Below are 27,957 nucleotides of genomic sequence, written 5' to 3' on the forward strand. Positions count from 1 at the left end.
TACGCTACTTAATATGTCCGCGTGGAAGCTCGTTCGGTACACCTCCGAACTGAATTGAAACCCCCGTACCGAAACGGTTCAATACAAATACACATACCGTTACACCCCTACGATATAGTCATTTTCTATATCGTACAGAGTATATTCGATATATCGCCCAGCCCTAACTTGAAGTATGTTTGACACACAAAAACGTGTGCGTCGTTTATTGCGTCAAAGAGAAGACTGAAGAACTCTTACGTCAAGCCACTCAAAATGGCGGTCACAACAAACCCCCGCCTTTGGATAAATCTCCTGACTGTCGCCTAAAGGGACCGCACCAAATTACTCACTCTTAACTGCATACATGAATGCTAAACCAGAACAACGTTGTTATATGCACAATAGAACAATGCCAGTGAATAATGACAACAAAGTTAAGTTAACAGATGTGGTGAATTATGTTCCTTTAAGCCACCGCTACAATTAATACTTTATTCGTCTTTATTTATATTTTCTGAATAAACGATATGATAATGGTCATCAGTCAACTCATTGGTGTTCATTTTCAATCTATCAAGATAAAAAAACTATATCAAAATCAAATTACAGGATGTTATTTTATGTAGTTTGATCATTTTCCTCGACTGATGTACTAACAAGTGGTTTATTTTGTACATGGCGCAGTGGAAGAGTGGCCGTGCGCGACCCGAGGGTCCCTGGTTCAATCCCCACCTAGTACCAACCTCGTCATGTCCGTTGTGTCCTGAGCAAGACACTTCACCCTTGCTCCTGATGGGTGCTGGTTAGCGCCTTGCATGGCAGCTCCCTCCATCAGTGTCTGAATGTGTGTGTGAATGGGTAAATGTGGAAGTAGTGTCAAAGCGCTTTGAGTACCTTGAAGGTAGAAAAGCGCTATACAAGTACAACCCATTTATCATTATTATTATATGTAGCATCATCTACAAAGATACAAAGAATTGCTATTGCGACATCCAGTGGACACATTTAGAACAGCAGTTTATTTCAGTCAAAAATTTCAGGTTAATTTTTATACTTAGCAAACTCATCCCGCGGGCCGGATAAAACCTGTTTGAGGGCCTGATCCCGGCCCTCGGGCCGTACGTTTGACACCCCTGTCCTAGTCCAAACCTTTCTGAATACACAATACTCCTTTCTTTCAAAATAATATCGGATTATTTCAATGAAATACTTCATTTACAACGAGTTGTGTACAGGGTAAATCTGCATTCTTCACCTTGGCCGACATGATCTTTAGCTACTCCAGAAAATTCCCGAATATTTCCATTGCTGCTTTTTTCCGGTTTAGCTACTCAATTATTACAACCCGGAAAAAACGTGTTGCTGGTTACCACTTTTACGTTTGATAAAAAGCAGTACAAAAAAGGAACAGAAGTCTGAAAAAAATCAGATCGGACGCACTGAAATACAGACATAAAGGACACTTTAAAAAATGTTTGTCTATTTCACAATCCGTATGTAAGACAAGAGCACGTGCATTCCCTTTTGTGTGCGTTCTAAATAGGTGTCATGATCCGTGGTCGGATCATGTTTTGTGTTATCGGTTTGTTTTGGACTCCTTTTAGTTCCTGGTTATGCACTTCCTGAGTTTAGTCACCATGGTTACTTATGATTTTCACCTGCCTTTTCGCGCACCTGTTGCTCATCAGAGACTCTATTTAGTTCTGCCTTTTTCTGTCACGTGGGGGTTAATGCAGCTTGCTGCGGTTCGTTCTCTCAAAGCAACAATGTACGGCTCCGGACGACAGCGTGAAGGTAGGCTTTGGTTTACTAAAATTAAATAAATTCAAACTACCAAAATGCAGACAAAACAAAACAAAAAAGGCAAGCGTGCCTAAAACACATGAAGCGAATTACTTAGCATGGACTAGGACAGGGGTCGGCAACCCAAAATGTTGAAAGAGCCATATTGGACCAAAAATGCAAAAACAAATCTGTCTGGAGCCGCAAAAAAATTAAAAGCCATATTACATACAGATAGTGTGTCATGAGATATACATTGAATTAAGAGGACTTAAAGGAAACTAAATGAGCTCAAATATACCTACAAACGAGGCATTATAATGCAATATGTACATATAGCTAGCCTAAATAGCATGTTAGCATCGATTAGCTTGCAGTCATGCAGTGACCAAATATGTCTGATTAGCACTCCCCACAAGTCAATAACATCAACAAAACTCACCTTTGTGCATTCATGTAAACGTTTGGTGGACAAAATGAGACAGAAAAAGAAGTGGCATAAAACACGTCCTAGAAAGTCTGAGAAAGTTATACATGTAAACAAACTACGGTGAGTTCAAGGACCGCCAAAATTAGTAAGACAAAACGGCGCTCGCCAAATACTTGAATCAGTGAAGCATGTTTAACATAAACAGTGGGATTTATAACAATTAGGGAGGTTTGTGTCATGTTTGGCCTCCTACAGAAACCATATTAAAACAAAAAATAAATTATTTCCCCTCATCTTTTTCCATTTTTCATACATCTTTGGAAAAGCTCCAGGGAGCCACTAGGGCGGCGCTAAAGATGCGGCTCTAGAGCCGCGGGTTGCCGACCCCTGGACTAGGACATGGTATAAACAAAACTTACGTGGCATAGATGTGACGCAAACAATGAATCCACACCGAGTGACCGGAAAAGGCAGAACTAAATAGAGTCTCTGATGAGCAACAGGTGCGCGAAAAGGCAGGTGAAAATCATAAGTAACCATGGTGACTAAACTCAGGAAGTGCATAACCGTCTGAGGGATCGAAAGTCACGGTCATTCAATGTTGGTTTCCGGCTATGCCGCTTACGTGGAGTGATTTCTCCAGATTCTCTGAACCTTTTGATGATATTATGGACCGTAGATGTTGAAATCCCGAAATTTCTTGCAATTGCACTTTGAGAAAGGTTTTTTTAAACTGTTTGACTATTTGCTCACGCAGTTGTGGACAAAGGGGTGTACCTCGCCCCATCCTTTCTTGTGAAAGACTGAGCATTTTTTGGGAAGCTGTTTTTATACCCAATCTGTGATGCGGGGTTCGTTCTCTCAGGAATGCAGACGGGCGTCAGACACAGCGTGCAGGTAAGAAAGTATTTATTTAATAAATAACTTATACTGGAATAAAGAAAAGGGTGCTCATAGCACATAAGGCAAAAACTAAAAGAGCTAGCATGGGAGCTAGAAGGTAAAAAAAGGAGTTTAGCGTGGAAGCTAACAGGTACAGAGCCAGAACAAAAAGTCGTCAACTGTTGCATGAAAACAAACTACAAAGCCAGAACGAATGACAGGGAGGACAGGCTTAAATAATAATGTCAGTGATGACAAACAGGTGCGTGTCGGGAACAAACGCGGCAGGTGAAAATAATAAGCAGCCATGGCAACAAACTCAGGTGTACTAAACAGGTACTCAAGGAGTCCAAAACTAACCAAAAACACAAGTATCTTGAAAACGTAAACAAAATATATGATCCGGGCAGCGGATCATAACAGTACCCCCCCCTTAAGGGACAGATTCCAGATGTCCCCTAGAAAAACTAAAACCCCCCCAACTATAACAAAGTTCAAGAGTCAAGGGAGGGTGGAGGGAGGATTTGGCGGAGGGTCGCCAGGTCACATGTCCCCGAATCCACCGGGGACGAGTCAGGTGGCGGCGGCGAATGGAACGCCGCTGCCGGAGGCGAGGCGGGCGACCACGGAAAGGCCACATTTGTGGCTGCCGAGAAGGTGGACGTGAGTGGCGCCAGAAGTTCAGCAGCCGGAGAGTTCTGCGACTACGTCTCGGGTGTCGCTGCTGTTTGCGCCACTGGCGTCCATACTCTAACCTCCGAGAGCGCCGCTTGCGCCGCCAGACCACCCGAGGTCGCTGAGACGACGAGGAGAGAGCAGACGTCACCATGGAAGCAGGAGGAAGCGTCGTCGTGGAAGCAGGAGGAAGCGTCGTCGTCGCCGTGGAAGCAGGAGGAAGCGTTGTCGTCGCCGTGGAAACAGGAAGCGTCGTCGTCGCCGTGGAAATAGGAAGCGTCGTCGTCGCCGTGGAAACAGGAGGCGTCGTCGTCGCCGTGGAAACAGGAGGCGTCGTCGTCGCCGTGGAAACAGGAGGCGCCGTCGCCGTGGAAGCAGGAGGCGCCGTCGCCGTGGAAGCAGGAGGCGCCGTCGCCGTGGAAGCAGGAGGCGCCGTCGCCGTGGAAGCAGGAGGCGCCGTCGCCGTGGAAGCAGGAGGCGCCGTCGCCGTGGAAGCAGGAGGCGCCGTCGCCGTGGAAGCAGGAGGCGCCGTCGCCATGGAAGCAGGAGGCGCCGTCGCCATGGAAGTAGGAGGCGCCGTCGGCGTGGGTGGAGCCAGAGGCGGAGCGGGCGGCTCGTCTGTCGGCGTGGGCGGAGCCAGAGGCGGAGCAGGCGGCTCGTCTGTCGGCGTGGGCGGAGCCAGAGGCGGAGCAGGCGGCTCGTCTGTCGGCGTGGGCGGAGCCAGAGGCGGAGCAGGCGGCTCGTCTGTCGGCGTGGGCGGAGCCAGAGGCGGAGCAGGCGGCTCGTCTGTCGGCGTGGGCGGAGCAGGCAACGGAGTATCTGCGGGTGGTGAATGTCTCAGCTGGACTGCTGCGTTGGCCGTAGGTGGAATCATCACCTGCAGCGCGGAGAGTATACTGCCCAGCTGTCTCTCCAAAACATCAAGGCGGGCCTCTTGGCGTTCCGCCATGGCATTGACGCAAGCCCCAAGAACGCCAAACTGTTCCTCCTGTTGTCCAAGTTGTTTGGCCTGTTGGTGCAATGCCCTTTTTACTTGGTCGGTCACTGCGGGGTTTCGTGTGCTTTGCAGCGATGGAGCAGGAGGTGGAGAGGATGGTGTTTGCAGGACCACCAGGGTTGATGGTGGCGTCAGAGTGGCGGGCGTCCGGGCTGTCATTGTCGTTGTCGTGGAAACAGGTGCTGGTACGGAAACCAGACTTGGAGTCGGTGCTGGTGCGGAAACCAGACTTGGAGTCGGTGCTGGTGCGGAAACCAGACTTGGAGTCGGCGCTGGTGCGGGAACCAGCCTTGGAGCCGGCGCTGGTGTGGGAACCAGCCTTGGAGCCGGCGCTGGTGTGGGAACCAGCCTTGGAGCCGGCGCTGGTGTGGGAACCAGCCTTGGAGCCGGCGCTGGTGTGGGAACCAGCCTTGGAGCCGGCGCTGGTGTGGGAACCAGCCTTGGAGCCGGCACTGGTGTGGGAACCAGCCTTGGAGCCGGCGCTGGTGTGGGAACCAGCCTTGGAGCCGGCGCTGGTGTGGGAACCAGCCTTGGAGCCGGCGCTGGTGTGGGAACCAGCCTTTGAGTCGGCGCTGGTGTGGGAACCAGCCTTGGAGCAGGAGGTTGTGGCTTAGCATGCCGAAGATCTGGTGGCGGAGGTCGGCATGGAGGTTTGGGCTTGGCTGGGTGCTGCTGTGCCCGCCCACTAGCAAAGCACCCAGTACTAGCCCCCCCCTCAAGAAGTGGATCCCAGACGCGTCTTGTGCAGTCTGGAACAGTCTTTAGGGGTGGGAAGGAGGTGAGGAGGGGGGTAGGCTCCTCCCCTTTTAAATGTCCAAATTGTCTATTCATCTCCCCAATATGGGACTGTCGGGATGACCAGGAGGGAGAAAACAGAGGAGTGGGCGCAGTCTGAGCCCTAGGGGGTGGGGCCAAAGTAATTGGGGGCGGAGCTTGAAAACCAGAATGTGACTGGTACTGACTAGACTTATAATTAACAAAAATGTCCTGATAGTATTTAATTGTTGAATTAAAGTCATTTGGAGGCGGCTGACAGAAAGAATTGACTGAATTTAAAAAAATGTCTTCGTCTATGACGTCATCACCAGTGGACGGGATGACGTCATCCGCGCGGGTCTCCAGCTGACTGACAGCCCAATCAGTGAACTGTTTGGCAAAGTGAGTGATGGGATTACCAAACATCGGCGGAGGGGAATCCTGGGCTGGTTGGCTGTGTTCCGGAGGGAAGAATTGCGGGGGTGGCGCGTCTCTGTCGCGAGCTGAAGCCGTCTTGTGCGACTTCCGCCTTCGCTGACGCGTGCGAGCGGGCTGAGAGCGGACCTCCCCGGGCCAGATGGAGTCGATCGGGACCAGAACACCTCCAGGTCCCCATATCATCTCCTCATCTGGAGAACAGCGGAGCGTCTCTGCTTCCATCGCTCGGAGGACCATCCACGCACCTTCATCTACCTCCGTCAAGCCCGTAGCGAAAGAACTTTTTGCTGGCTTCGTACTGTGACGACCGGGGCGCATTGTGATGCGGGGTTCGTTCTCTCAGGAATGCAGACGGGCGTCAGACACAGCGTGCAGGTAAGAAAGTATTTATTTAATAAATAACTTATACTGGAATAAAGAAAAGGGTGCTCATAGCACATAAGGCAAAAACTAAAAGAGCTAGCATGGGAGCTAGAAGGTAAAAAAAGGAGTTTAGCGTGGAAGCTAACAGGTACAGAGCCAGAACAAAAAGTCGTCAACTGTTGCATGAAAACAAACTACAAAGCCAGAACGAATGACAGGGAGGACAGGCTTAAATAATAATGTCAGTGATGACAAACAGGTGCGTGTCGGGAACAAACGCGGCAGGTGAAAATAATAAGCAGCCATGGCAACAAACTCAGGTGTACTAAACAGGTACTCAAGGAGTCCAAAACTAACCAAAAACACAAGTATCTTGAAAACGTAAACAAAATATATGATCCGGGCAGCGGATCATAACACAATCATGACACCCACCTGTTCCCAATTAGCCTGCACACCTGTGGGATGTTCCAAATAAGTGTTTGATGAGCATTCCTCAACTTTATCAGTATTTATTGCCACCTTTCCCAACTTCTTTGTCACGTGTTGCTGGCATCAAATTCTAAAGTTAATGATTATTTGCAAAAAAAAAAAATGTTTATCAGTTTGAACATCAAATATGTTGTTTTTGTAGCATATTCAACTGAATATGGGTTGAAAGTGATTTGCAAATCATTGTATTCCGTTTATATTTACATCTAACACAATTTCCCAACTCATATGGAAACAGGGTTTGTACTTTTCGGCGTAATGACACAGTGCCTTGCTCACAGTGCTTCCCCAGTGCGGCCCTCAGTCTCCTCTTGGATAAAAGGAGTCTCTTTACCGAGTAGCGGCTTTTGTTGGCATGTCACTTTTGCCACGCTAATTGGACTGAAACAAGGGCGTTGATGCAAAAGTCCGTCTTGAGATGGAATCCCATAATAATAAACGTGTTTTGCAGGAGTGCTGAGTCATGAAAGGATTTAAGTGTACGTGCAGGAAGTGGAGGTGCTCAAGTGCACTTGACTGTAATGTCCCTTTTTTTCCCCATCCTGCTGTCGTTTATTTCCTCTCAGTAGAAGGCGCAATGAAGCTGTTGTGTTGTTCTGTAACGAGCTTGTCAACAACAACAACAACAACAGGCTGCTGCCTTTTGAAACGTCTTGTTCACCTCTTTGGACACCCCAAGGCACAATTTAGGCTGAACGTCAGACGATAGAAAACATCTTTCTGGTCTTGGACATTTCATAACTCTTTTCATTACAGCAGCGTTGCTGATAAAATTGGACAAACAGCGGAGGACTTTTTTTTTTTTTTTTTTAGGTCAATGTAACCCTTAAAAGTCCGAGGTAGGATTAGGCCGTTCTACGTGTTTTGTGTTTACATTTATATTTCATGTGTTTTATATTTTTTGTTTCCCTTCTTTTTTTATTTAACCTCACATATGTCACTCTGCTTATTGTTTCATTTTGACACACTCGACCTAAAAAATCACCCAAAAAGCTAGAATCAAAGTACTTGGATTTAGCAAACAAAGATAAATGAGTAAAGATGTGCTTCTTTATGGCCCCTTAATGGCAATGTTGGCTTACTTACTTCCCACTCTCTCTGCAGCCAAACGTCTGCTTATGCTTTGCTTGACGACAAGCTTTTCCCCCCCCCCCATCAATAGGAAGGTGGAGTCATGTTTCATTTCCTGCATACTTTTGCTTTTAAAAGTATACTTTCGCCATTCAAAGAATCGGTCTTCAGTTTGAAGTAGGCAAGGCAAGTTTATTTGTAGAACACAATTCGTAAACAAGACAATTCAAAGTGAAAAATATTATAAAATAATCATAATTTTCTAAATTAAAATCATAAGATAAAATCATCATAATTCAAACTATAATCAAAGAGTTTAAATAAAATACTTTCAGTTGTCATATGCACAATTAAATAAGTATATTTAGCACTTTTGTATCGAGTTAAAAGGAATCATTTGTTTGTCTGCGTTACTATTATTTTTATTATTATTATTATTATTATTATTATTATTACTTTCGTTTTAGCAATAGTAATAGTATCTTATTATTTACATTACCATTAGTGGTAGTAGTCATATTTATTATTTGTAAATAATAATTTTTATTGTTATTACTACCATTATTTTTTGTCTTATTAATGTTATTACATGTATTTGTATTATTATTTATGTTAATATTTATAGAATTTGTATTACTGTATTGTAATCATTACCCTTAGTATTATTTACTGTTGTTTTAGTTGTATTATTATCACTACCAGTATTACTATTATTATGATTATTATTATAATTGTTATTATTACTATTATATTGTGCGCACTGTAGGACAGAGTAAAAAAAAATAACACAAAATTTAATAAAAATTATCCATTAAACATCCATTTAAATAAATCCATAAAAAATAGTTGTGCTGTTAGATTCAGTAGGGAAATATTTTTGGAAAAAAAATTATTATTTGTGTGCCACATTTAGCAAGTGGGATGACCTGCTGACATTTTTTTTAGGTACCCCTGGCCATTGCATGAGATAAAATACATTATGTCAAGGGTGTCAAACTCATTTTAGATCAGGGGCCACATGGAGAAAATTATTCTCCCAAGTGGGCCGGACTGGTAAAATCACGGCACGATAACGTAAAAATAAAGACAACTTCATATTGTTTTCTTTGTTTAAAAATAGAACAAGCACATTCTGAAATTGTACGAATCATAATGTTGTTGTTTTTTGTTTTTTTTACAATTACCTGTTACGGTTAATAGTGTATGTACTTTATTTGTCGTTATTTATATTTTCTGAATAAATTATGTGATAATGTTCATCAGTCAACTCAATGGTGTTCATTTTCAATCTTTTAACAAAAAAAAAAATATCAAAATCAAATTACAGGATATTATTTATGTAGTTTGATAGTTTTCCTCGACTGTGGTTTATTTTGTACATATGTAGCATCATCTACAAAGATACAAATAATTGCTATTGCGACATCTACTGGACACATTTAGAACAGCAGTTTCTTTCATTCAAAAATTTGTTGTTAATTTTCATACTTAGCAAACTCATTCCGCGGGCCTGATAAAACCTGTTTGCGGGCCTGATCTGGCCCTCGGGCCGTACGTTTGACACCCCCACATTATGTTGAATATTTGTGTTGTTTTGAGTTTTGTAGCTGTACTACATCAACACAGTAACTTAAAAATAGATATTTTTGTCAACTTATTTAGCCCCTTTAAATGGGAAAATTAAAAACTAGAAAAACAATTTAAAAAAAATTGTTAGCTTTATTTTAAAGTAAAGGCGGATTTCATAGATTTATAATGAAAATATGTTTTTTAAATACCGTATTTTTCGGAGTATAAGTCGCTCCGGAGTATAAGTCGCACCGGCCGAAAATGCATAATAAAGAAGGAAAAAAACATATAAGTCGCACTAGAGTATAAGTCGCATTTTTGGGGGAAATTTATTTGATAAAATCCAACACCAAGAATAGACATTTGAAAGGCAATTTAAAATAAATAAAGAATAGTGAACAACAGGCTGAATAAGTGTACGTTATATGACGCATAAATAACCAACTGAGAACGTGCCTGGTATGTTAACGTAACATATTATGGTAAGAGTCAGACAAATAACTATAACATATAGAACATGCTATATGTTTACCAAACAATCTGTAGTAGCGGGTAGCATCCTTTTTTTCACAATGCACTTCTGCCATGACCCGCCCCCGCCAAATTTTTATTGGTTGACGTGTGTGTGACGATTGCTGATATACGCCTCGTCCAGGGGTGTCAAACTCAAATACAGAGTGGGCCAAAATTTAAAACTGAACAAAGCCGCGGGCCAAGGTTGAACAAATTAACCTTTTAATAGGGACCCAAACAAGTTGTGCATTGAATATTGAACAAGCAAGGCTTATATAACTTTATAGTGACATGCAAAATCGAGTTTCCAAATAATAATAATAATAATAATAATTAAAAAATATCAATGGCATATCAAATACAATTTAAATAAAAATGTAATGCCTCTTTTCTATTTGCAGCCTTCTGCGGTAAATATCAACATTAACTTTTTCTACAGGCTAATAAATTTGAAAATAAAATAACAATGAATAAACCAACCATTCAGGACTTTAAACTGCTCAGTTTGCAACACACTGATCTAATCTAGTGTGCCCAAGCCAGATACTTGGCATCTTTTCTTGGATGCTAGTTCATTAATGTCGGGGCTCAGGCTTTGAGCTGAGGCAACCTTCATTATCGAACGAAGGTGTTCATCAGTCATTATATCTCGTAGTCCACCCGGACCACAGTCTTGGGGGCATGCCTTTAAAGGCACTGCCTTTAGCGTCCTCTATGAGCTGTCGTCACGTCCGCTTTTCATCCATTCTAACAACGTGCCGGCCCAGTCCCAACATATGTGCGGCTTCTGTACGCACACACACGTGAATGCAACGCATACTTGATCAACAGCCATACAGTTACACTGAGGGTTGCCGTATAAACAACTTTAACACTGTTAGAAATATGCGCCACACTGTGAATCCACACCAAACAAGAATGACAAACACATTTCGGGAGAACATCCGCACCGTAACACAACATAAACACAACAGAACAAATACCTAGAACCCTTTGCAGTACTAACTCTTCCGGGACGCTACAAAATACCACCAATTTTTTTATATTTTACGGTAATGTGTTAATAATTTCACACAGAAGTCGCTCCAGAGTATAAGTCGCACCACCGGCCAAACTATGAAAAAAACTGCGATTTATAATTAGAAAAATACGGTAAACATTTCCCAATATGTGGAGGTAACAACTTCTATATATGTGTACTTATTAATTCAATTCAAAATTCCCAACCCTTGCCGTCATTAGACAGTGCTGCCGTACCTAATGTTGTGGCCTGTTACTGTTCCACATTACCAGTCTGGCTATCATTTATTCATACCAGCAATATGCTCCAAAAGGTTGTTTTCCTGCTCTGCTCACTACAGTAGTACAGTATATACTCCACTCAAACTTCCTGTCCTTCCCCCTCCGTATCCGCCTTCCCTTGGTAGTCACACTCGTCGGTTGCAGCCCTTCCTAACGAGCCACACACACTCCAGTAGGAAGATTCTGATGAGGCAGCAAGACTAGAGCGGTAGTTGCGGCGGGGAAAGGGAGAGTGGGACTAAGCCTCGGGATAGAAGATGAGCGAATGCGAGCCATCAGTCTTTTTGCAACACATATACATTTATATATACGTTAGTCTCTGGAGGGCTTCTCTTTTCCATCCAGGGTTCTTAGCTCTTTGTTGTCATCATTCAACGCATCGTCCGCCCTCACAATGGTCTCCCCTAAGTTATTAAATCTCCCCCATCTCTGTTCTGGCTGCTCTGTGTCGCTAAGTGGACTGCTTATATAACGGTGTGCACCTGCAGGGAACAACCAGCTTGTTCTCCTCCATCCTTTTGTTTTCTGCACCACCTTGACTTACCCCTCTTTTTTTATTTACTACGTTTTCTTTCCTACTACAACCACTCAGCTCACAAATAATCTTGCTGGCCAAGTCTTTATGCACTCAATGGAAGTCCGAGTCAGTCTGCAATAGTGTTGTACCGATACCAATATTTTGGAACCGGTACCAAAATGTATTTTGATACTTTTCGATACTTTTCTAAATAAAGGGGGCCACAAAAAATGGCATTATTGGCTTTATTTTAACAAAAAAATCTCACGGTACATTAAACATATGTTTCTTATTGCAATTGTGTCCTTAAATAAAATAGTGAACATACTAGACAACTTGTCTTTTAGTAGTAAGTAAGCAAACAAAGGCTCCTGGGTATCAATCGGATACCAAGTCGTTACAGGATCATACATTGGTCATATTCAAAGTCCTCATGAGTATATGATATTTTTTTAAACTAAAGATTTTCTGATGCTAAAAAATATGTAGTCATAGTACAAACCCTGTTTCCATATGAGTTGGGAAATTGTGTTTGATATAAATATAAGCCTCAGGCTGTACTGCATCAACAAGCGACATCAGCGTGTAAAGGATATCACCACATGGGCTCAGGAACACTTCAGAAACCCACTGTCAGTAACTACAGTCGGTCGCTACATCTGTAAGTGCAAGTTAAAACTCTCCTATGCAAGGCGAAAACCATTTATCAACAACACCCAGAAACGCCGTCGGCTTTGCTGGGCCTGAGCTCATCTAAGATGGACTGATACAAAGTGGAAAAGTGTTCTGTGGTCTGACGAGTCCACATTTCAAATTGTTTTTGGAAACTGTGGACGTCGTGTCCTACGGACCAAAGAGGAAAAGAACCATCCGGATTGTTATAGGCGCAAAGTTGAAAAGCCAGCATCTGTGATGGTATGGGGGTGTATTAGTGCCCAAGACATGGGTAACTTACACATCTGTGAAGGCGCCATTAATGCTGAAAGGTACATACAGGTTTTGGAGCAACATATGTTGCCATCCAAGCAACGTTACCATGGACGCCCCTGCTTATTTCAGCAAGACAATGCCAAGCCACGTGTTACATCAACGTGGCTTCATAGTAAAAGAGTGAGGGTACTAGACTGGCCTGCCTGTAGTCCAGACCTGTCTCCCATTGAAAATGTGTGGCGCATTATGAAGCCTAAAATACCACAACGGAGACCCCCGGACTGTTGAACAACTTAAGCTGTACATCAAGCAAGAATGGGAAAGAATTCCACCTGAGAAGCTTAACAAATGTGTCTCCTCAGTTCCCAAACGTTTACTGAGTGTTGTTAAAAGGAAAGGCCATGTAACACAGTGGTGAACATGCCCTTTCCCAACTACTTTGGCACATGTTGCAGACATGAAATTCTAAGTTAATTATTATTTGCAAAAAAAAAAAAAAAGTTTATGAGTTTGAACATCAAATATGTTGTCTTTGTAGTGCATTCAATTGAATATGGGTTGAAAAGGATTTGCAAATCATTGTATTCCGTTTATATTTACATCTAACACAATTTCCCAGCTCATATGGAAACGGGGTTTGTAATTAGCCTTCTAATATTTCAAATATCTCGTCCTGTTTTGGTGTACAATGTATTTTCTGCAATTGGCATCATACACTATGATAAGAGTGGGCAAGTTCGTGTCAGTAGTAAACCTCAGATATTGCCATTTAACAAAAGGCCTAACCTAATACAAATTATAACTTGATTCAAGATGGCAATATTACATTTTTTAGTCTAAAATAGTTTGAATGGGTGCTGGTTCACGCAGAATGATGTTAGTATTACACAAACAGGAGTGCACCTTGTTTCATTTTGGTGCGGAGGACACTTCCGTTGTTGGCTTAAAATTGCGAAAAGAGGGACTTCACTCCTGTAACAAAATTGGAAAACATAGTATTTTTGTCCGTAAGTTAATTAGCAGGTGGTGTAAAATGCTACAAATAGACAGGACAGACTGTACTATTTTCATTCTTCCACAGAGGGGCGCTTGTTTTGTGACTCAAAATCGCATAAAGAGAGACTATCGTATTTTCCGGACTATAAAATGCATTTAAAATAATTGTTTCCCCCTCAAAACTCGACAGTGCGCCTTATAACCCATTGCGCCTAATATACGGAATAATTCTGGTGTTGCTTACCGACCTCGAAGTAATTTTATTTGGTACATGATGTAATGATAAGTGTGACCAGTACATGGCAGTCAAACATAAAAGATATGTGTAGACTGCGATATGACTCAAGTAAACAACACCAACATTTTAAATGTTCCATTGAAAATATAGAACATTACACACGGCGCTCAAAATTATATCAAAATGTTTTAATACGACTTTGGTAAGCTATGAAGCCGCACCGCTTGATGGATTTTTGGCGCATTAAACATGCAAGTATTATTATGGTGTGTGTATAAGGTAAGACATACTATCTGCCGTTTTGTTTCGTAATACTATGCAAAAGCAACTTTTCTTACCTTCTGGTACACGCTGATCTGTATTTGGCATCTGCATGAATCCTGAAAAATTGTGCCCTTCCGCCTTTGTAGTCTGTAGTCCATTTCTAATATGAAGTAGTGTAAAGTTCTTACTTACAGTATATCTGTCAGTAAACTCGCCATGAAAGCGCTAAAACATACCGGTGTAGTGAGTTTATATTATTCACCCAAGGAACTTTAGTTATTAGAGTTCCGGTCTGGCGGTTTTTCACGTTACACATTTGTGCTGCTCCGTTATTGATTGAAGTAAAGTCTGAATGTCATTAAAACAGTTAGCTCCACCTTTTGACACTTCTTCCACTCCCGTCCCTGCACGCTAAACCGCTACAACAAAGATGACGGGGAGAAGACGCTGCCGAAGGTGAGCCACGTAAATAAGACCGCCCACAAAACGGCGCATCCTGAAGCGATTGTCAGAAAGCGGCTTGAAGATGATCTGTAAAACATCATCTATGCAACATTTTGACCAAAGAACCACCATTACATGTTATGTAGACCACAAGGAAGTGTTTTACATTTAGAAAAAATAATAATAATATGACTCCTTTAATGCGCCCTATAATCCGAAAATATATATGAAAACAGATCAAAAATAGACCATTCATCGGCAGTGCGCCCTATGGTCCGGAAAATATGGTACATTCTTGAGATAAAATTAGAAAAAACACTGTATTTTTGTTTACCTGAATTTTAATTAGCAAATAATGTAAAACATTAGAGTTAAACATACCAGACTGTATAGAATTTGCATATGGGCAAAGAGGGGTGATTCTATTTTGATAGAAACAACTTTTCTGTAACAAAATTAGGAAACAAAACACATTGTATTTTTGTTTTAACATATGTAAGTTAGCAAATAAGGTAAAATGCTGAAATTAGACATAACCCTGCTCCCTCACACATCAACCCCCCCTCTGTGCGTCGGTTGAGGTGGGCGGGGTTTGGTAGCGGGGGTGTATAATGTATCCCGGAAAAGTTAGGGCTGCATGGGATTCTGGGTATTTGTCCTGTTGTGTTTATGTTGTGTTACGGTGCAGATGTTCTCCCAAAATGTGTTTGTCATTCTTGTTTGGTGTGGGTTCACAGTGTGGCGCATTATTAGTAAGAGTGTTAAAGTTTTTTTTATATCACCACTGTCAGTGTAACCTGTGTGGTTGTTGAACAAGTATGCCTTGCTGTCAATCTACGCGGGCAAGCGGAAGCCCCGTACAACGTGTGGCTGATCAGGCACGCTGGCTGTAGTGGGTGCTATATGCTGTACCTTCACGGCACGCATGACGTTGACAAGCGCCATTCATTTAAAACCCGCGTGCCGCACCAGCTTTCAAATTCCATATAAAGGTGTGGGCAGCGTGTCTGAGACCCCTGGTTTATACATAGCACAAAGCAAAAAAAACTTTGTATACAGTGTTTTTCATTTAAAATAAAAAATAAAAAATTGCGGCTCCCATTGTTTTCTATAATTTGTGAAACTGGTCGAAATGGCTCTTTGACTGGTAAAGGTTGCCGACCCCTGGCCTAGAACAATCCGGATGGTTCTTTTCCTCTTTGTTCCGGATGACGCAACGTCCACAGTTTCCAAAAACAATTTGAAATGTGGACTCGTCAGACCACAAAACACTTTTACACTTTGCACCAGTCCATCTTAGATGAGCTCGGGCCCAGCGAAGCGTTTCAGGGTGTTGTTGATCAATGGCTTTGGCTTTGCATAGTAGAGTTTTAACTTGCACTTACATATGTAGCGAAGAACTGTAGTTACTGACAGTGGTTTTCTGAAGTGTTCCTGAGTCCATGTGGTGATATCCTTTACATACTGATGTCGGTTTTTGATCCGCCTGAGGGATCGTAGGTCACGGGCATTCAATGTTGGTTTTCAGGCTTGCTGCTTACGTGCAGTGATTTCTCCAGATTCTCTGAACCTTTTGATGATATTATGGACCGTAGATGGTGAAATCCCCAAATGCCTTGCAATAGCTCGTTGAGAAATGTTGTTCTTAGACGCATTTGTTGACAAAGTGGTGACCTTCGCCCCATCCTTGTTTGTGAATGACTGAGCATTTCATGGAATCTACTTTTATATCCAATCATGGCACCCACATGTTCCCAATTAGCCTGTTCACCCGTGGAATGTTCCAAATAAGTGTTTGATGAGCATTCCTCAACGTTCTCAGTTTTTTTTACCACTTGTACCAGCATTTTTTAAACATGTTGCAGGCATCAAATTCCAAATGAGCTAGTATTTGCAAAAAATAACTACATTTACCAGTTTGAACATTAAGTATCTTGTCTTTGCAGTCTACTCAATTGAATATAGGTTGAAAAGGATTTGCAAATCGTTATATTCTGTTTTTATTTACCATTTACACAACATGCCAACTATACTGGTTTTGGGCTTTATCCGTTTGTTAACCAGCAGGTAATGTAAAGTGCTGGCAATGGACATACCAGATTCAATCCTTTGTGACTCAAAATCACGAAAGGAGAGACTATATTCCTGTTACAAAATTTGAAAACTATCTGGTTGTTTTTTTTGTTTTCCCATGTGTTAGTCAGCAGGTAAGGTAGAATGCTAGAATTAGACGTACCAGACTTTACCAATTTAATTCTGGAACAGGGGTGTGGTTCTATTGTGACTCAAAATCACTAAAAAGGGTGCATGCCTTTGGGAGAAAGCCTATAGACTTAAACTTAGACAAACTTTAGTACCTGGAGAGAACCCATGCAATCTTGGGAAGGTCAGAAGTCAGTTCTGAACAGGTCTAAATTCCTGTAACAAAAATCGAAAAATATCATGTTGTTTTTTTGGTTGTTTTCCCGCATGTTAGTTAGCAGGTAACGTAAAATGCTAGAATTAAACATACCAGACTGTATTGTTTGCATTCTGGCACAGGTGGGCGCTTTCATTGTGACTCAAAATCTCGACAAGAGCGATTACATACCTGTAACAAAACTAGAAAAAAAAACATTATATTTTTGTTTTTCCACATATTAGTTAGCATGTAATGTAAAATGCTGAAAGTAGACATACCAAACTAAATGATTTCATTGCTCAAAATCACAAAAAAAGACACTAAAATCCTGTAACAAAATTCGAAAAACATCAGTTTGTTGGGTTTTTTTTGTTTGTTTTCCGCATGTTAGTTAGCAGGTAATGTAAAATGCTAGAATTAGACATACCAGACTGTACTGTTTGCATTCTGACACAGGTGGGCGCTTTCATTGTGACTCAAAATCTCGACAAGAGCGATTACATACCTGTAACAAAACTAGAAAAAAAAACATTGTATTCTTGTTTTTCCGCATATTAGTTAGCATGTAATGTAAAATGCTGAAAGTAGACATACCAAACTAAATGATTCCATTGCTCAAAATCACAAAAAAAGAGACTAAACTCCTGTAACAAAATTCGAAAAACATCAGATTGTTGTTTTTTTGTTTTTTTTCCCCGCATGTTAGTTAGCAGGTAACGTAAAATGCTAGAATTAAACATACCAGACTGTACTGTTTGCATTCTGGCACAGGTGGGCGCTTTCATTGTGACTCAAAATCGCGACAAGAGCGATTACATACCTGTAACAAAACTAGAAAAAAAAAACATAGTATTTTTGTTTCTCCGCATCTTAGTTAGCATGTAATGTAAAATGCTGAAAGTAGACATACCAAACTAAATGATTTCATTGCTCAAAATCACAAAAAAAGACACTAAAATCCTGTAACAAAATTCGAAAAACATCAGTTTGTTGGGTTTTTTTTGTTTGTTTTCCGCATGTTAGTTAGCAGGTAATGTAAAATGCTAGAATTAGACATACCAGACTGTACTGTTTGCATTCTGACACAGGTGGGCGCTTTCATTGTGACTCAAAATCTCGACAAGAGCGATTACATACCTGTAACAAAACTAGAAAAAAAAACATTGTATTCTTGTTTTTCCGCATATTAGTTAGCATGTAATGTAAAATGCTGAAAGTAGACATACCAAACTAAATGATTCCATTGCTCAAAATCACAAAAAAAGAGACTAAACTCCTGTAACAAAATTCGAAAAACATCAGATTGTTGTTTTTTTGTTTTTTTTTCCCGCATGTTAGTTAGCAGGTAACGTAAAATGCTAGAATTAAACATACCAGACTGTACTGTTTGCATTCTGGCACAGGTGGGCGCTTTCATTGTGACTCAAAATCTCGACAAGAGCGATTACATACCTGTAACAAAACTAGAAAAAAAACATTGTTTTTTTGTTTTCCCGCATATTAGTTAGCAGGTAACGTAAAATGCTGAAAGTAAACATACCAGATAAAATCATTTCATTGCTCAAAATCACAAAAAGAGAGACTAAATTCCTGTAACAAAATTCGAAAAACATCAGTTTGTTGGGGTTTTTTGGGGTTTTTTCCCGCATGTTAGTTAGCAGGTAACGTAAAATGCTAGAATTAGACATACCAGACTGTACTGTTTGCATTCTGACACAGGTGGGCGCTTTCATTGTGACTCAAAATCGCGACAAGAGCGATTACATACCTGTAACAAAACTAGAAAAAAAAACATTGTATTCTTGTTTTTCCGCATATTAGTTAGCATGTAATGTAAAATGCTGAAAGTAGACATACCAAACTAAATGATTCCATTGCTCAAAATCACAAAAAAAGAGACTAAACTCCTGTAACAAAATTCGAAAAACATCAGATTGTTGTTTTTTTGTTTTTTTTTCCCGCATGTTAGTTAGCAGGTAACGTAAAATGCTAGAATTAAACATACCAGACTGTACTGTTTGCATTCTGGCACAGGTGGGCGCTTTCATTGTGACTCAAAATCTCGACAAGAGCGATTACATACCTGTAACAAAACTAGAAAAAAAAACATTGTATTCTTGTTTTTCCGCATATTAGTTAGCATGTAATGTAAAATGCTGAAAGTAGACATACCAAACTAAATGATTCCATTGCTCAAAATCACAAAAAAAGAGACTAAACTCCTGTAACAAAATTCGAAAAACATCAGATTGTTGTTTTTTTGTTTTTTTTTCCCGCATGTTAGTTAGCAGGTAACGTAAAATGCTAGAATTAAACATACCAGACTGTACTGTTTGCATTCTGGCACAGGTGGGCGCTTTCATTGTGACTCAAAATCTCGACAAGAGCGATTACATACCTGTAACAAAACTAGAAAAAAAACATTGTTTTTTTGTTTTCCCGCATATTAGTTAGCAGGTAACGTAAAATGCTGAAAGTAAACATACCAGATAAAATCATTTCATTGCTCAAAATCACAAAAAGAGAGACTAAATTCCTGTAACAAAATTCGAAAAACATCAGTTTGTTGGGGTTTTTTTGGGTTTTTTCCCGCATGTTAGTTAGCAGGTAACGTAAAATGCTAGAATTAGACATACCAGACTGTACTGTTTGCATTCTGACACAGGTGGGCGCTTTCATTGTGACTCAAAATCTCGACAAGAGCGATTACATACCTGTAACAAAACTAGAAAAAAAAACATTGTATTCTTGTTTTTCCGCATATTAGTTAGCATGTAATGTAAAATGCTGAAAGTAGACATACCAAACTAAATGATTCCATTGCTCAAAATCACAAAAAAAGAGACTAAACTCCTGTAACAAAATTCGAAAAACATCGGATTGTTGTTTTTTTGTTTTTTTTTCCCGCATGTTAGTTAGCAGGTAACGTAAAATGCTAGAATTAAACATACCAGACTGTACTGTTTGCATTCTGGCACAGGTGGGCGCTTTCATTGTGACTCAAAATCTCGACAAGAGCGATTACATACCTGTAACAAAACTAGAAAAAAAACATTGTTTTTTTGTTTTCCCGCATATTAGTTAGCAGGTAACGTAAAATGCTGAAAGTAAACATACCAGATAAAATCATTTCATTGCTCAAAATCACAAAAAGAGAGACTAAATTCCTGTAACAAAATTCGAAAAACATCAGTTTGTTGGGGGTTTTTTGGGTTTTTTCCCGCATGTTAGTTAGCAGGTAACGTAAAATGCTAGAATTAGACATACCAGACTGTACTGTTTGCATTCTGGCACAGGTGGGCGCTTTCATTGTGACTCAAAATCTCGACAAGAGCGATTACATACCTGTAACAAAACTAGAAAAAAAACATTGTTTTTTTGTTTTCCCGCATATTAGTTAGCAGGTAACGTAAAATGCTGAAAGTAAACATACCAGATAAAATCATTTCATTGCTCAAAATCACAAAAAGAGAGACTAAATTCCTGTAACAAAATTCGAAAAACATCAGTTTGTTGGGGTTTTTTTGGGTTTTTTCCCGCATGTTAGTTAGCAGGTAACGTAAAATGCTAGAATTAGACATACCAGACTGTACTGTTTGCATTCTGGCACAGGTGGGCGCTTTCATTGTGACTCAAAATCGCGACAAGAGCGATTACATACCTGTAACAAAACTAGAAAAAAAAAACATAGTATTTTTGTTTCTCCGCATCTTAGTTAGCAGGTAACGTAAAATGCTGAAAGTAGACATACCAGACGAAATTATTTCATTGCTCAAAATCACAAAAAAAGAGACTAAATTCCTGTAACAAAATTAGAAAACATCAGTTTGTTGTTGTTGTTTTTTGTTCCCCCGCATGTTAGTTAGCAGGTAGCGTAAAATGCTAGAATTAGACATACCAGACTGTACTGTTTGCATTCTGGCACAGGTGGGCGCTTTCATTGTGACCCAAAATCGCGACAAGAGCGATTACATACCTGTAGCAAAACTAGAAAAAAAAAAAACAGTATTTTTGTTTTTCCGCATCTTAGTTAGCAGGTAACGTAAAATGCTGAAAGTAGACATACCAGACGAAATTATTTCATTGCTCACAAATCACAAAAAGAGAGACTAAATTCCTGTAACAAAAGTCAAAAAGCATCAGTTTGTTGTTTTTTTTTGGTTTGTTTTCCCGTATATTAATCATCAGGTAACATAATATGCTAGAATTAGACGTACCATTCACATTCTGACAAAGGGGGTGCTTCCATTGTGACGCATAATTGCAAAAAGAGAGAGACTACATTTCTGTAACAAGATTACGTTTGTTTTTTTCTATGTTCGTTAGCGGGAAATGTGCAAGCTGTCATTCTCTTCTTTAGTCCACCAACGACCCAACAGCGCCTCTGCTGGATGCCGCCAAGTACTACACTGTTCCCTACCTGGTCTCACAATCCGCCATTGTTTGTCAACGAGTGTCCCTCACACACACACAGACCACTAACTACACACACTTTGTGTACCCACTTTCATTTCACTTCTATCCGCCTCTCTAAATATGGCATCCCTTTGACTCAACTACACATCTGAAAAGCTGACGAGACGAAGAGAAGGAGCGCGGGGTTAAAGCGACCCGATATTCATCTCATCTTCTGTGTGATGATAATAAGCAGCGAGTGGAAGATGGCTTGTTGTTACGCTCCAGTGGCAAAGATGACGGATCAAGGTGTGAAATTCCTCGTGCTCATTTTCTAATTAAATACTGCTCTCTCTCCTGAGGATTGAACTAATAACACGGCCATGTTTGTGGAACTGAACAGGTGTGTGTGTGTGTAGATGGCAGGCAGCAATGGCTTCCTCTTTTGTGCAAGGAAAGGGAGAGGGTGTGTAGCCAATGCAGCACAATAGCACCATCTACTGAAGCAGCTGCGTCATTACAGCTGCGCCCATGCCTGGAGGAATGACTCTCATCAGCTAACTTTGGATCAATAAGAACATGTACTCATTTCATTCAGCCTCCTGCAGCGTGATCAACATATTGATCCATTTATCTCAAGACAATATGGTAAATAACAGTCGTGCCATGTTAATATTTAACGTGCACTTTAATACACGTAGCTGGTGTAAAAGTAATGAACACTTAATAACTTGAGAAGGAGCCCTGGAGCCAAAACTAATACAACATTTATAAGCGTTAACTGAAGACGTTTTGCACCCATTTTTTAAGATTTAAAATTACTGCCTTTATTTTTTTTTTCATTATTATTATCTTATTTTTACCAATATTGGTTTGTATTGGTTAATACTTGTTTGTGGTTTTATTTTTATTTGTTGTGTGTTTAACTGTTCTTAGTATTTAAAGCCTAATTATTACGTTTACAATTTTTACTCATTTTACTCACATTTTCAATGATTAATACCTAATCATTATATTAATATATATGTTTTTAATTATTTTTATATTTTAAATACTCATATTATTGTAGTGACTGTGGTTGTATTTAATTTTGTAATTTTACTGCCTTCATTATATGGTCATGTCATGTTCACATTATTTAATGCAAATAATGTATTTAATTATACATTCTTCACTGTATTGTTGATTCTATTATGACATTTTTTAAATTATTTATTATATTATTATTTGGCTTATTGTGACGCTTTCTATGTTGTATTTTAATTTTTTTATTCATATTTTTATTTTTATTTTTTTTTCCTAAGGGAACTCTCCTGAAGGATTCAACAAGTACTATCTATCTATATATCTGTTTTATTTATATTTATATAATATATATACAGTATATATATATATATATATATATATATATATATATATATATATATATATATATATATATATATCTGTATATGTATATATATATATATATATATATGTATATGTATGTATATGTGTGTAGCTTATTATGACGCTTTTTATGTTGTATTGTTATTTTTTAAATTTATATTTTATTTTATAAATTAAAAAATAAAAATACAACATAAAAAGCGTAGTAATAATCCAAATATATATATATATATATATATTTTTTTTTTTTTTTATATATATATATATATATATGTATATATATTTATATATGTATATATATATTTATATATTTATATATATATAAATAAATATATACTCCAATGGGCTCACCACCCATAGCAGGGGTCATAGAGGTCGGGTGCAATGTGAGCTGGGCGGCAGCCGAAAGCAGGGCACTTGGCGGTCCGTTCCTCGGCTACAGAAGCTAGCTCTTGGGACGTGGAACGTCACCTCGCTGGGGGGGAAGGAGCCTGAGCTAGTGCGCGAGGTGGAGAAGTTCCGGCTAGATATAGTCGGACTCACTTCGACGCACAGCAAGGGCTCTGGAACCAGTTCTCTCGAGAGGGGCTGGACTCTCTTCCACTCTGGCGTTGCCGGCAGTGAGAGGCGACGAGCTGGGGTGGCAATTCTTGTTTCCCCCCGGCTCAGAGCCTGTACGTTGGAGTTCAACCCGGTGGACGAGAGGGTAGCTTCCCTCCGCCTTCGGGTGGGGGAACGGGTCCTGACTGTGGTTTGCGCTTACGCGCCAAACCGCAGCTCAGAGTACCCACCCTTTTTGGATTCACTCGAGGGAGTACTTGAGAGTGCTCCCCCGGGTGATTCCCTCGTTCTACTGGGGGACTTCAATGCTCATGTTGGCAACGACAGTGCAACCTGGAGAGGCGTGATTGGGAAGAATGGCTGCCCGGATCTGAACCCGAGCGGTTTTTTGTTATTGGACTTTTGTGCCCGTCACAGATTGTCCATAACAAACACCATGTTCAAACATAAGGGTGTCCATATGTGCACTTGGCACCAGGACACCCTAGGCCGCAGTTCCATGATCGACTTTGTAGTTGTGTCATCGGATTTGCGGCCTCATGTTTTGGACACTCGGGTGAAGAGAGGGGCGGAGCTTTCTACCGATCACCACCTGGTGGTGAGTTGGCTGCGATGGTGGGGGAGGATTCCGGACAGACCTGGCAGGCCCAAACGCATTGTGATGGTTTGCTGGGAACGTCTGCCAGAGTCTCCTGTCAGAGAGAGTTTCAATTCTCACCTCCGGAAGAACTTTGAACATGTCACGAGGGAGGTGCTGGACATTGAGTCCGAATGGACCATGTTCCGCGCCTCTATTGTCGAGGCGGCTGATTGGAGCTGTGGCCGCAAGGTAGTTGGTGCTTGTCGTGGCGATAATCCTAGAACCCGTTGGTGGACACCGGCGGTGAGGGATGCCGTCAAGCTGAAGAAGGAGTCCTATCGGGTTCTTTTGGCTCATAGGACTCCTGAGGCAGCGGACAGGTACCGACAGGCCAAGCGGTGTGCGGCTTCAGCGGTCGCAGAGGCAAAAACTCGGACATGGGAGGAGTTCGGGGAAGCCATGGAAAACGACTTCCGGACGGCTTCGAAGCAATTCTGGACCACCATCCTCCGCCTCAGGAAGGGGAAGCAGTGCACTATCAACGCCGTGTATGGCGAGGATGGTGTTCTGCTGACCTCGACTGCGGATGTTGTGGATCGGTGGAGGGAATACTTCGAAGACCTCCTCAATCCCACCAACACGTCTTCCTATGAGGAAGCAGTGCCTGGGGAGTCTGTGGTGGGCTCTCCTATTTCTGGGGCTGAGGTTGCTGAGGTAGTTAAAAAGCTCCTCGGTGGCAAGGCCCCAGGGGTAGATGAGACCCGCCCGGAGTTCCTTAAGGCTCTGGATGCTGTGGGGCTGTCTTGGTTGACAAGACTCTGCAGCATCGCGTGGACATCGGGGGCGGTGCCTCTGGATTGGCAGACCGGGGTGGTGGTTCCTCTCTTTAAGAAGGGGAACCGGAGGGTGTGTTCTAACTATCGTGGGATCACACTCCTCAGCCTTCCTGGTAAGGTCTATTCAGGTGTACTGGAGAGGAGGCTACACCGGATAGTCGAACCTCGGATTCAGGAGGAACAGTCTGGTTTTCGTCCTGGTCGTGGAACTGTGGACCAGCTCTATACTCTCGGCAGGGTCCTTGAGGGTGCATGGGAGTTTGCCCAACCAGTCTACATGTGTTTTGTGGACTTGGAGAAGGCATTCGACCGTGTCCCTCGGGAAGTCCTGTGGGGAGTGCTCAGAGAGTATGGTATGTATGCTCAGTGCCAGAGCTTGGTCCGCATTGCCGGCAGTAAGTCGGACACGTTTCCAGTGAGGGTTGGACTCCGCCAAGGCTGCCCTTTGTCACCGATTCTGTTCATAACTTTTATGGACAGAATTTCTAGGCGCAGTCAAGGCGTTGAGGGGATCTGGTTTGGTGGCTGCAGGATTAGGTCTCTGCTTTTTGCAGATGATGTGGTCCTGATGGCTTCATCTGGCCAGGATCTTCAGCTCTCACTGGATCGGTTCGCAGCCGAGTGTGAAGCGACTGGGATGAGAATCAGCACCTCCAAGTCCGAGTCCATGGTTCTCGCACGGAAAAGGGTGGAGTGCCATTTCCGGGTTGGGGAGGAGATTTTGCCCCAAGTGGAGGAGTTCAATTAGGAGTCTTGTTCACGAGTGGGGGCAGAGTGGATCGTGAGATCGACAGGCGGATCGGTGCGGCGTCTTCAGTAATGCGGACGCTGTATCGATCCGTTGTGGTGAAGAAGGAGCTGAGCCGGAAGGCAAAGCTCTCGATTTACCGGTCAATCTACGTTCCCATCCTCACCTATGGTCATGAGCTTTGGGTCATGACCGAAAGGACAAGATCACGGGTACAAGCAGCCGAAATGAGTTTCCTACGCCGAGTGGCGGGGCTCTCCCTTAAGAGATAGGGTGAGAAGCTCTGTCATTCGGGGGGAGCTCAAAGTAAAGCCGCTGCTCCTCCACATTGAGAGGAGCCAGATGAGGTGCTTCGGGCATCTGGTCAGGATGCCACCCGAACGCCTCCCTAGGAAGGTGTTTCGGGCACGTCCGACCGGTAGGAGGCCACGGGGAAGACCCAGGACACGCTGGGAAGACTATCTCTCCCGGCTGTCCTGGGAACGCCTCGGGATCCCCCGGGAGGAGCTGGACGAAGTGGCTGGGGAGAGGGAAGTCTGGGCTTCCCTGCTTAAGCTGCTGCCCCCGCGACCCGACCTCGGATAAGCGGAAGAAGATGGATGGATGGATGGATATATATATATATATATATATATATATATATATATATATATATATATATATATATATATATATATATATATATATATATATATATGTTTATTTATATATATATGTTTAATTATACATATATATGTTTATTTTTATATATGTTTATATATATATATATATATATATATATATATATATATATATATATATATATATATATATGTTTATATATATATATATATATATATATATATATGTTTATTTATATATATGTTTTTATATACAAATGTAATAGATTTTAAAAAAAATGTTTTAATATGTCATGTTTGAATGATAATTATTTAGTAATTTTTTTTTAGCTTTTGTAGTGTCAATTTGTTTGCCAATCAATCAATCAATCACTCTGTATCTATATAGCGCTTTTTTTAATGCACAAGCAAGGCAACACAAACTGCTTTTCACTGGTAAAAAAAAAACAAAAAAAACAGCACTATTGACAATACCAAAATGTGTTTTTTTTGTGTGTTGAAATACTCTTATTATTTTATTTAGAATATCATCTCACAGTTTTAGTTGTAAAAAATTAACGTGTGTGTGTGTGTTTAATTGCAGGTTGCGGCGAGAAGGCTACACGGTGCAGGTGAGTGTCAACGACTACCTGGACATCTACTGCCCGCACTACAACACCAGCCTGCGGGGGACGCTAGAGCGCAGCGTGGCCGAGCAGTACATCCTCTACATGGTCAGCTACCGCGGCTACCTGACCTGCGACCCCCGGCTGGGCTTCAAGCGCTGGGAGTGCAACCGCCCGCACGCGCCCCACGCGCCCATCAAGTTCTCGGAGAAGTTCCAGCGCTACAGCGCCTTCTCGCTGGGCTACGAGTTCACCGTGGGCCAGGAGTACTACTACATCTGTCAGTATTTATATTTGCAGCATGATGCGCACCTTGTTGACTTTGCTACCTTTGCCCTGCTTTAGCCACGCCCACTCACCATCACCATGGCCACAGCTGCCTGAGGATGAGAGTCTACGTTTGCTGCTCCACTGGTGAGACTCACAACTTCTCTCATTACACCAAAGATGTCATATTCATGTGTGATGTCTCACACTGTCCATCTTGTCTTGTCTTGTTTGGGGGTGTCTGCTGCTCTCATCCAGATATTTTTACCAGCAGCCTGCAGGTCTTTTTGTACAAGACCCCTCCCCCCTTCTCTTCTCCTCACATTCTATCCATCTCCTCTAACCTTGTCAGCACTCATACATCCCACACTCAGGCCAATGCACCCCCCTCCATGTCACAGCTAATATGTCCATGCGCCTGACATGTACCTCCATGTGCTTGTCAGCATGTAGTAACTACTGTACATCAAATCAATATATATCGGCGAAACAGGCTTGTAGGGATGAAATAGCCTCCGTGTTTCTTCCTGACCTCGCGAATATTCCACTCTACCCCGGTATTGAGCACTGTCTAACGGCTAATCTACAGTAACCTCGGCTATATATACAAACCCCGTTTCCATATGAGTTGGGAAATTGTGTTAGATGTAAATATAAACGGAATACAATGATTTGCAAATCCTTTTCAACCCATATTCAATTGAATGCACTACAAAGACAAGATATTTGATGTTCAAACTCATAAACTTTATTTTTTTTTTGCAAATAATAATTAACTTAGAATTTCATGGCTGCAACACGTGCCAAAGTAGTTGGGAAAGGGCATGTTCACCACTGTGTTGCATCACCTTTTCTTTTAACAACACTCAATAAACAATTGGGAACTGAGGAAACTAATTGTTGAAGCATTGAAA

At 41.6% G+C, this 27,957-nt stretch overlaps 1 protein-coding gene across 4 annotated transcripts in view; it reads left to right on the forward strand.

The window, feature by feature from the left end:
- The window catches only part of efna3a (ephrin-A3a), a 280,155-nt gene that overhangs the window by 215,315 nt on the left and 36,883 nt on the right, over nucleotides 1-27,957 (forward strand). For all 4 annotated transcript variants that reach the window (XM_061930722.1, XM_061930723.1, XM_061930724.1 and 1 more), the window contains exons 2-3: nucleotides 26,755-27,056; nucleotides 27,122-27,190. In XM_061930722.1, the coding sequence (XP_061786706.1) occupies nucleotides 26,755-27,056; nucleotides 27,122-27,190 (371 nt within the window). The remainder of the gene's footprint in view (nucleotides 1-26,754; nucleotides 27,057-27,121; nucleotides 27,191-27,957) is intronic.

This window comes from Nerophis lumbriciformis, linkage group LG37 (genome assembly GCF_033978685.3).
Source record: "Nerophis lumbriciformis linkage group LG37, RoL_Nlum_v2.1, whole genome shotgun sequence".
NCBI classification, from domain to species: Eukaryota; Metazoa; Chordata; class Actinopteri; order Syngnathiformes; family Syngnathidae; genus Nerophis; species Nerophis lumbriciformis.